The sequence below is a fragment of the Pediculus humanus genome, genomic scaffold (genome assembly GCF_000006295.1).
Source record: "Pediculus humanus corporis 1103172108278 genomic scaffold, whole genome shotgun sequence".
Lineage (NCBI taxonomy): Eukaryota > Metazoa > Arthropoda > Insecta > Psocodea > Pediculidae > Pediculus > Pediculus humanus.
Window position 1 is genome coordinate 26,047 of NW_002987847.1, and position 11,045 is coordinate 37,091.

The 11,045-nt window shown below is 28.7% G+C and overlaps 1 protein-coding gene across 1 annotated transcript; it reads right to left on the reverse strand.

Moving 5' to 3' along the window:
- Positions 1 to 8,398: 8,398 nt before the first annotated feature.
- On the reverse strand, positions 8,399 to 9,068 carry Phum_PHUM506450 (uncharacterized protein; the record flags this gene model as incomplete). Its single annotated transcript, XM_002430924.1, has 3 exons — positions 8,399 to 8,606; positions 8,694 to 8,901; positions 8,987 to 9,068. 3 exons carry the CDS (start codon positions 9,066 to 9,068, stop codon positions 8,399 to 8,401), a joined length of 498 nt encoding a protein of 165 aa, XP_002430969.1.
- Between the last annotated feature and the right edge of the window lie 1,977 nt (positions 9,069 to 11,045).

An 11,045-nucleotide genomic window follows, 5' to 3' on the forward strand; every position in this document is an offset into this window, starting at 1 on the left:
GCTGGAGAAAATAAATTATTTGGAAAAGTAAATGAATGAATGGAGTGTGTGTGCGTAAAAGAAAAAAAGAGAAAGAAAAAGAAGAAGATAATGAGAAAGATGGAAAGATGAAAAAAGAGAGAAAATAAAAATTTTTTAAATATTTACATGGGATGGTAAGAAATAATTTTTTTTTTATAAAAATCGGTAAAAATAAATTTTTAACCGCCGACGACACCACCGCTCCTACCACAACCGCCACCACCACCGACACCGCCTACCTACTTTCATACTCCAGAATATTTTTTTCTCCAGTCGGATTTTTAAATAAAATAAAATATTTTTTATTTTCCTTTTAGTTTTTCATTTAATTTTATTTTTTCGTTTTTTGTTTTTTATTTTTATTTTTATATTTTTCCAGAAACGTCTACTGCTGGATAATATATTGGTTCTTAGTGGGATAAGAAAAGCGCTGGAGAAAAATTAAATTCGGTAATAAATTAATTTAATTTCCTTAATTTTGGTCTGAGAGAAATGGGGGAAAAATAAACGCAAAGTAGTTGTTGTTGTTGTACTACTACTACTACTTGTTTACGGTCTGTAAATGGGAAACATGCAATATGGCGTGGAAGGGGAAGGGAGTGGGGGTGGCGGGAGAAGAAACAATACGAAAAAGAAGATCCGGCGGGGTGGAACTAAAGTGGGAGGATTAAGGAGAAGGAGGGGAAAGGGAGAGGACACCTCCCCTCTCGTAAATCGCAATTCAACTCATTAAAATGTCGTTAGTTTTACACGATGCGAAAATTTTAAACAAAAATAATAATATTAATAATAATAATAATGATGATGATGATACTAATGATAATAATAATAATTTGTACTTTTTTTTTTTATTTGACGTCCGAGAAAATTTTTATCGAGATAAATATTATTATTATTTTTCTGGAAGAAAGGGAAAAATTTGTTTTTTATTTTTTCTTCTTGTTTTAAGTTTCTCTCTCTCTCTGTCTCTATCTTCACCTATTCCTCTCTCTATCTCTATCTCTATCTTTTCTCTTTCCTCTCTCTATCTTTCTTTCTCTCTTACTTTTACTCTGTTATTTCCTCTCTTTCTTTTACTTTCTCTCCTTCTCTTATCTTCTCTATTCTCTTTTTCTTTTTTATTTCCTCTTTTTCTTCTTTCAGTCTCTCTACCTAACCTAACCTCTTTCCGTCTTCTACCTGCCTCTTTCTCTTATTTTTTCCTTTTATTTTTTCTTTTTCTTCTTCCTGTCTCTCCCTCTTTCTCTCTTCCTCTATCATCTACCTGTTTTTTCACTTACTTTTTCCTTCGCTTTTGTTCTCTTTTACTTCCTATTTCCTTTTTTTCTGTTTGTCTCTTACTTCTTATTTCCTTTCTTTTTATTTGTCTCTTACTTCCTCTTTTACTTTCTTCCTCTCTCTCTTTCTTTGTATTTATCTCTTTTTCTCATTTTCTTTCTTAATCTTTCTTCTTCTTTTTTTGTTTTGTCGGATTTTATTGTTATCGTTTTCATTTTTTTTTTTTTCTATCTATCTCTAACTCTCTTTTTCTTCTTTTTTTCCTGATTTCTCTTTTTTCTCTGTCTTATTTCTTCTCGTTTTCTCTTTCCCTCTCTTTTTTTTATGCTTTGTCATTCTTTCTTTTTCTTCCGTCGCATTCTTTTTCTCTATTTTAATTCTTCTCTCTTTCTTTCTCTCTCATTTTTCACTTCATCACTTTTTCTCCCACTTCGTAAACGAAATAATATTTCTTAATTATTTATAATCAATTAAATACGCGTCATAAAATAAACTTTTTCGTTTAACCTTTTTCTTTTCAAACCTTTTTCATCGATTATTTTATTACGATACCTTTTATTTTCTAATTCCACTTTGGAAAAATCTAGAAAACGTTTAAAAATTTTTAATCCTTTTTTTTTTCACGAAAAATGTTTAAACGTTTAACAAAAAATTAATAAAAATCGTAAAAAAAAAATTTTTCCTTTTTACGTTAATATTTTTTGTACGCACCTTACCCCGCCCCTCCCTCTACCTGCCCCCCTCACGTCTCGTCAAACAAAAATAAAAAAATTTTTTTTTGTTTAAAATCTCCAGGATCAAAATTTAATTTAAAAGTAATAATAATAATAATAATAAAATTTGTTTCAGACGTAAATAGTTTAAAATTGAAATTTTTTTTTTTTTTTTTAAATCCAAATTTTATTAAAATTTTTATTTTGAATTAACCGGAAATGATTTCGACGGGTCGGTCGGCAAAGGGTAAATTGAAATTTTATTTCTTTCTATTCGTTCACCACGTGATCAATTTTGTTTTTTTTTTGGAAATTTCCAGAATTTTCAAAATTGGAAAAGAGAAAAAATAATAATTTGCGTCCCATTATTTTTCGATTAAATTTTTTTTTTTTTATTTACTTCCGTTTCCTTTTTCCCATTTCCCTTCTACTACTTCCGCTTTTCACCCGTAATTTCTTTTTAAAAAAAAATCACGTGACGAGACGACGACGATAAGAGAAAAAATCAGTTAAAAAAAAAAAAAAAATGTTTCGAACGTTACATAACACTCGGTTGAACTAATTTCCGGTTACGTTTTTCCGGTCGTGAAATGTTTATTTTCCTGACATTTAATTCATAATCATGATTAATGACTGATGGAATAAAATTACTTGAATATCCAAAATAGAAAATGTATGCCTCTGGAGAAATTATTATTATTATTATTATTATTATTACTTTTTTTTTTTAAAAACCGAATTTAATGGGATAGAAAAAATTTTTTTTTTTTTTTTAAATTTTAAAAACTGGAATGATTAACAAATAAAATATAAAAATACTGGAAAAGAGAGAGTGAGAGTGAGAGAGAGAGAGAGAGAACATGATGCGTTTGTAAACTGGAGAAAACCAAATAATTTCGGCCTCATTACGTCATCACAGTACCACGTAATAAATTACTTTTAATTTTTTTTTTTTTTTACTTTCGTTTGTGTAAATTCGTTTTTTTGGAATGTTTTTTTTCTCACTTACACACACACACTTGATAATTGATAAAATTAATGTTTTTGACTTTGAAAAAAAATTTGGTAAAAACATTTAGTACCAACCTCGAAAAAAAAAAAATCTCTCGTTGTTTATCTCACGTTGGAAAAACTTTAATAATTTTTTTTTTATAAAAATAATTCTATTGATTAATTAATTTACATGAAAATAAACTTTACAAAAGAGAGAAAGAGGGGAGAGAGAGGGGGGTGGAAGGAGAGGGAAGAATAAGATGGGGAAAAAAAAAAACAAACCAAAGAACGAAGAACAAAAAATAAAATTTTACGCCGCAGCATCTCTTTTAATTAAGTAATTAAAAGATTCAAAAGTCTCAAAACTTTTATCTAATAAATTTTCATTTTAAAAATTTCTACGAATGGGGTTCCGTGTTTTTAACCACCATCCCCCTACATCACCCCACCCCTCAACCTTCCTGGAACAATCCTTTTCCTCCTTCCTTTCTTCCATACCTAACCTTTCTTACTTTACCTTACTCTTCTTTCTCTCTCTTTCTGGTTTTGTTTTTTTTCCACCTCGCACGTAAATCCTTTTTTTTTTTTAATTTTATTATTATTATCATTATTATTATTATTATTGTTTTTTTTTACTAATGCTTTGCATATACGTGGCATTTAAAAATGGCGTCACAAATTAAAGTTTAACTTCTTTAACTTTAAAAAGAAAATTAAATTACAAAAAAATATTTTTTTTTAATTTGTTTTTTTTTTTTTGAATGGCGAAGGGGCGGGGCAATAATTAAAATGAAAGAAAAAAATTTGCCAATGAGAAAAATCCTTTTTAAATAACTATTCCCCTCCCCTTTTTTTTTATTCTTTTATTTCCCTTTCCATTTTTTCCCCTCCTCCTCTTCTTTTTTCCATATCTTCTCCTCCTTTTTTCTAATTATTGTAATCTCATCTCCTAATCTTGTCCTATTCATTTTTTCCCCTCGATTTTTTTCTATTATTTCTTTCTCCTTTACGTTTCTTCCCCTTTCCTTTTTCATTTCTTCTCCTATTTTTTCTATTTTTTTGATCTCCTCTCTATCCTTTCCCTCTCTTTTTTTATTCATTCATTCACCTTCTTATTTCTTCCCCTTTCGTTTTTTTATCACTTCCCCTTCTTTCTTCTATTTTTTCAATACCCTTTCCATCTCTTCTCCTTCATTTTTCTATTTTTTTCTTCTCCACTCCATCATTTCTCCTCTTTTTTTTTTCTTTTTTCCGTTTTGTTCATACCCTTTTCTCATCACTTCTCCTTTTTTTCTATTCTAATAATTTTTTTCCATCTTTTCCCTTCACTTTTCCTAATCTTTCATTTTCCTTTTCATTTTTTCCTTACCCCATCTCATTTTTTCCCCTCTCTTTTTCTATTATTTCTTTCAATCATCTCCTTTCCATGTTTTACCCACTTTTTGTTAATTCTTAGTCTCTTCTACCATTTTTCCCCTTCACTCTTCACAATCGTACCCCTTCCTTTTTTCATTTTTCTCCTCAGCATTAACCTTCCTTCTCCTTTTCTTTTAACTTTACCTCTCCCCGTACTCCTATTTTTCCCTGATTTCTCCGTATAAATTTTCTTTCATCTTTCTCCTTTTTTTCCCCTTCTTCATTCTTTTCTCCTCTTTTCCTCCTACTTTCGGTTCATCTTTTTTTTAAAACAAAAAAAACTATGAATTTTCACGTTAATAAATTTTTTTTTCATTTTTTTTTACTTATTCGCATAAAACATCAGGAACGAAAATTATTAAAAAAAAAAGGTAGGGGGAAAGGAAGAGGAAGGAAAAAATAAAGAAATGGATAAAGAGAGTTGTTGAAGTAAGGCATAAGTAAGGAAAATAAGAAAACGGGAGAAAAAATAATACATAAAATGCCATAACATCTGGCGTTATCATTTCATAAATTCCAGAATCGGATTCAAACGAAGCGAAAAAACGCAAATGGGAGAAAAAAAAAAGAAAAAGCGCGCGCGTGAGAAAGAGAGAAAGAGAGAGAGAGAGAGAGAGAGAGAGGAAAGAGGAAAAAGAAAAAGATTTTCTTCAAAAAACGACTCAATTTAAACGAAAAAAACCGGAAACTGACTCGTGCGACATCTGGTGTGCCAAAATCATTCATGCAATAAAAAACGTTAAAGAAAGTTAATTTCAGTTGGCCAACCTGTTTTTTTTTGCTCAATCTTTTTCTCTTTTCAATAAATTTTTTTTCTTTTTTCTTTTCAATTTTCATTATTTATTTTTGTCGTAACATTTTGAATTTGATTTTCTTTTTTTCCCGCCTTTTTTTTTTTTAAACTCAATTTTCTTTCATTTTCTCTTTTTTTCTTTTTTTATTTTCCAGCAGAAAAAAATATGATTTTTTTATGATTAATAATGAATATTTTGACAGGCGTTCTCCATGATTCTCCAAAAAAAAATTTAACGGTTAAATGAAAACTGGATAAAATAAAAAATAAAAAAAAATTTTCTTTCTTTCTTTCTTTTTTTATTTCCTTTTCCGGTTTATGTAAATGATAAATTTTGTTTTTATTTTTTTAGAATTTTTCACGGTTGAAAATGATATTCCAGGTTCATTTTTTTTCTCTCTTTCTTTCTCACACTCTCTCTATTCATTCTGTTTCTCTTTTTTTTTCTCTTGTTTTTCCTTTATCCGTCTCTTTTCATTTTTCTCTTTCTAATCTTTATTTCATTTGTTTTTTTATTTCATCTCTCTCTCTGCCTGCCTGTTTTTGTTTTTCTCTCTCTATGTCTAACGTTTTCGCCTCCCTTTCTCTCTGCCTGATTTCGGCTCTCTCTCTTCGCCTTTTTTGTCTTTCTTTCTGTCCCTTTCTCTTTCTTTTAACTTGTTTTCGTCTTTTTCTCTGCCTCTCTTTCTCTTTGCCTTTTCTGTCTTTTTTTCGTTCTCTCTTTTTTCTCAATTTATCTTTCTTTCTCTCTCTCTCTCTATCTGACCTTTCTTTTCACTTTTTCTCTCTTTTCTCTCTGCCTCTCTTTCACTCTTTCTCTATCTCTGTCTCTCTTGTTTCTCTATATTGTTATTATTTTCTGTTTCTCTCTCTACTCACTCCTTCTTTTGTTTTCATTTTGTCTCTCTGTCTTTTACTTGCTACTGTCTTTCTTTGTTGAGTTTTGTTTTCTTTTTGTCTCTGTTTATATTCTCTTTCTGTCTCACCTTTCTTTTCACTTTCTCGCTCTCTTTATTTTTACCTTTCCGTTCCCTCTCTTTCTCTCTAACTTTGTTTTTTTCTCTTTCTTTTTCATTTTCACTTCGTTTACTAAAACTGGAGAAAATTTTTAAGTTTTCCTTTCGTTTCAAATTGTTTTTCTTTTTTTTTTAACGTTTTTTCCTTTCCGTCGTTTTTCTTTTTTTTCTTCTTTTTTCCGGTAAAAATTTCTTTTTCTTTTTTTTTTCATTTCTCTAGAATTAAATGTTAGCAGACGACGACGACGAAAACAACAATTATTACACGGCTTTTGTTATCGGATGAATGAAAGCGAAAGCATTGAAACCTTTTCAAAAAAAAAAAAACATTTTCGGTTCTTTGACAGTTGACGACGTCGGAAACTTTTTCTTCTGGATTTCCTCAACCTTTTTTTTTATTCCTTTTTCTCCCCCTTCCCCCCATTATCCCCACCCACCTTTTTTTCTTTTCGTCCTGCTTTTTTACACAACGCAATTTCAAAAATATCCAAAATAACAAAAAAAAAAAAAAAGGAAAACTTCTCGTATTCAAAAGGTTAAACTTTTTTTTTTTTAAACTCATAATAAAACTGTTAAAAACATTTTTCCGATTGTCCGGTCAAATGATATTTTCTACTGCCACGTTTTTTTTTTTTTTTCAACCCTCCCCTTGATTTATGTTGTTGTTAAGTCGGGTCTTTGAAAAGGGAAAGAGTTGTAAGTTTTGCCTTTTTTACTTTTTTTCCTTTCCTTTCCTTTTGCTTTCCTTCTAAGGTTTTCAAAAAAAAAAATTTTTTCATTTTTTTTTGTACGGTAAAAATTTTCCGACATTTTCTCGAAAACTTCCTTTTCAAAATGTCAAAAAAAAGACAAGTGATGTTGACGGGTTTGCATGTGATTTCCCCTTTTTTTTTTAATTTTTCCAGTAAATATTAATATTAATAATAATAATAATAATAATAATAATAATAATAATAATAATAATAATAATAATAAAATAGTAAAATTTCATACAATCGACAACCGCACGCACACAGACACACACAAACGAAACTAAGACAACAAACCGGATATCATTCTGTGGCAAGATTATTCCGAGAAATGTTTATTGATTCAACATCGGGGAATAACCGGAAATGATTTAAGTTAAACCTTTCCCGAAACCACGAAAATAATTTTTTTGAAGTAAAACTGAAAATTGGATTTTCCCGCGGTTCGTTCGAAATTCTTTGAAAAATTTTAATAAAACAATTCATCGGTGTTTTAAACCCTGGAAAACGAATCCCTGGAAAACACACCGACAAACACATCCAAACTAAAAAATATTAATAATAATAATAATAATAAAACAAAATTCCAGGCGCGAAAATAGAAAAAAAAAAAATTTTCCCAGTAATTTCATCGTGATTTAAACTTTTTTTTTTTTTTAATAACATAATGTTTTTCTATTTTCTTCATTTTAACAACAACAACGACAACCGCTTTAAACAAACGTTAAATAATAATAATAATAATAATAATAATAATAATAATAATTGTTTTAAAAATGGCGGCGGTTAAAAAATATGAAAACGAAATAAAAAAACTGAAAATTTTCATTCGGTTGTTGTTTTCTCTTTTCCAACTCGTTAAAACAAATATTTTATTTTATTTTTACTTTCGGGACGTATAAATACAAACGAACAGACAAACAAACAAACAAACAAACAAACAAACAACTCGTGAAAATTATCATCAAAAAAATTAATAAAAAAAAATTTTCACGATAAACAAATTTTTTTTTTTTTACTTCTTCTTTTCTCAACCCAATAAAAAAAAAAAAAAATTATTATTATTTTCGTCTGGAATATTCCATCATCCCTCTCCCTTTCCTTCCCTCTATCCCCCTCAACTCCCCTACTCTCCCTCTTCCCCTTTATCCCGGATAAAACAATTTAAATCTCCGAAAAAATAAATAAATAAAAATTTTTTTTTAAAAAATCAATTTTATTCAAAAATTATTAATAAAAAAAAAAAATCCAGAAATAAAAAATAAAAATTTCCTTTTTGGAATGTTCTAGAACACGAAAGAAAAATCCTGGAAAACGTAATGATGATAATAATAATGAAATCAATCATTCTTGTAAAAAAAAATTCTCACTTAAAAAAGTTTTTTTTTTTCTTTTTTTTTTTTTAATTCATTCACTCGTTTATTTTTGTTGTTGTGATGGTTGTTGCGATGGTTGTTGTTGTTGTTGTTGTTGTTGTTGATTATCGAAAAACGCAAACGATTTTGATTGTCTAGAATATTTCGGTCCGTATTTATCATAAGCAGCCGTTAACATTTTTAATATTGGACCGACATATTCCAAAGATCTTTTCTTGTATGGATTTCCATTATATTGATAATTACCGTACCTGAAATAAGGGATGTTCATTTTTTTTACGACGACAACGACCCCCTTTTTATCACATAAAAAAATATTTTCGATATCCTTAACTCACCCCTGAGTGTCGTAAATAGAATTTGAATTTACGTTACTGTATGCTGTCGTATCGTAACTCGAATCGCAAGTTCCGAACAACATGCAGGATCTAAATCCGAACATGGGTAATAAAAATGATAAAATTGCTGCGATACCTGCGATACCTGTTATTAAAACACCTGCCGTACCAAGAGCTCTCAACAAACCGTCAGAAATTGTTAATTCTCCTAAAACATCAACAAACACCTTACAGTAAATAATAATAATAATAATGATAATGATAATATGAAAAATTTTAATTTTTTTTCTCACCGGGTAACGAGGATGTTAACGAAGTTTGCGAATTTCCTGATTGTTGTTGCGTTTGTTCATCATCCGATGATTCCTGACACATTAAAAAACCAAAACAACAAACAAACGATAATAATAATAACAAAATACGAGACATTCTGCTTGTCTTTTTTGTCAATGCCAAACCCTAAAATCCTTTTTTTCGTAAGAATCCGTTCTATTTAACGTTTAAACCTACTTTAAATACCTCAATCGTTTTTTCATCCCTTATATAACTTATTACGGAATTTTTTAGAGGGTGGATGAAAACACCCTTTTTTTTTCTTTTTTTCATCTCCATTATTTCAACCCTTAATAATAATAATAATAATGATTAAAGCAAAACCTTCATCATCGTGACACAGGTATTCGAGGTATTTACACCTGTTTTCTTCATTCATTCATTCTTTGTTCTTCTTATTTCTTTAAAAAATTTCAACTTAAAAAATTATTATTATTATTATTATTATTATTATTATTATTATTATTATTATCATTATTATTATTATTATTATTATTTATTAAAGTAATACGGCCTGTGAATTTTATTGACACGAAATGAAAAACAAAAAAAAATACGAACGAGTTTTGATATTTTTTCATGTTTCGTGTGTGAATTTTGGGAATCGTAAAAGAATTACTAATGACGTCACAAATTTTTTTTTTAAACGTTCGAATGAAGCTAAGGAAAGAGTTAAACAGAGAGAGAGAGACAAAGAGTGAATGAGATATAGAAGACAGAGAGAGAAATAAAAAGAAAATAAGAGATCGTTAATGATGAAAAACACAGGAAGACAAGGCAGAAGAGAGAGAAAGAAACAAACAGTGAGAGAAATACATAAAAAAGGGAAAGAAAATGAGAGAAAGTAAAAGAAAAAATCAGGTAGGATAATGAAACAACATGAACATGATGAACAATGAGCAATGAACAACGTGGAACATAGAGGGAAAGAGAAAAGAGAGAATGAGAACGATATGCAGAAAGAGAAAGAGACAGCGAACGATAGGCAGAAGAGAGGAAGAAAAAGAGATAGTGAAAGAGATGCAGAAGAGAGAGAGAAAGAGAGAGACCCAGGAGAGAGAGAAAGAGAGAGAGAAAGAGAGAGAGACCCAAGAGAGAGATGAATAAAATATTGTAAAAGGTTCATCTTTAAAAATTTCGTTTCCCGTTTTTTTTGTTGCATAAAAAAAAAAAAAATTTGTGTACCTGATTCAGGTGCAACAATCACAAAAATTATATATAAATGTTAAAAGAGATCAACCCCGTCGCATAAAAGGTACCCCAAAAAAAAAAAAAAGAAAAAAATTTCAATGCCAGACATTTTGATTTTCGTTAAAACCTAAAAAATTATTTAACTCAGGTAAAATTTACGAAAAAAAAAAAAAAATAATTCACCAGGTGAGAGGGTTACAAACTTAGGAATTTGTTTGTTCGTTTGTTTTTTACCCAACAACAACAATAATAATAATAATAAATATAATCGAAATGATTTTTATATCAAAAAAAAAAAAAAATCCTAAACGGAATCTAAATAAAAAAAAAAAAAATAACAACGAAAATGTATAAACAAACAAACGAACAAACAAACAACGATAAAAAATTATTATTATTGATAAAAAATTAGTAATAATAATAATATTAATGATAAGGATAAGCCACCCCCTTTTTATCACCCCAACAAAATATTTTTCTAACGGTACCTTAACAAACCTCATTTTAGGGTTGTCGTCGTCATAACAAAAAAGAACATCCCCGAAATAATTTTACTCGTCGTCGTCGTGGAAGAAGAATAAAAAAATTCGAAACAAAAATAAAGAAGAAGGAAGAAAAAAAAATTTTAAAAGAAATAATCGAACGTGTAAATAAATATAAAAGAAATAATGATGACGTCATAAAATAAAAAAATTACCAACATGTGAAAAATATAAAAAATAAATAAATAAATAATTAATTTTTTTTTTTATAAAATAAAAGTTGGGGGGTGGGGTGGGGAGAGAGTAATAATTAATTAAAAGGTTTAATTATTAAGAAACCTTTTCG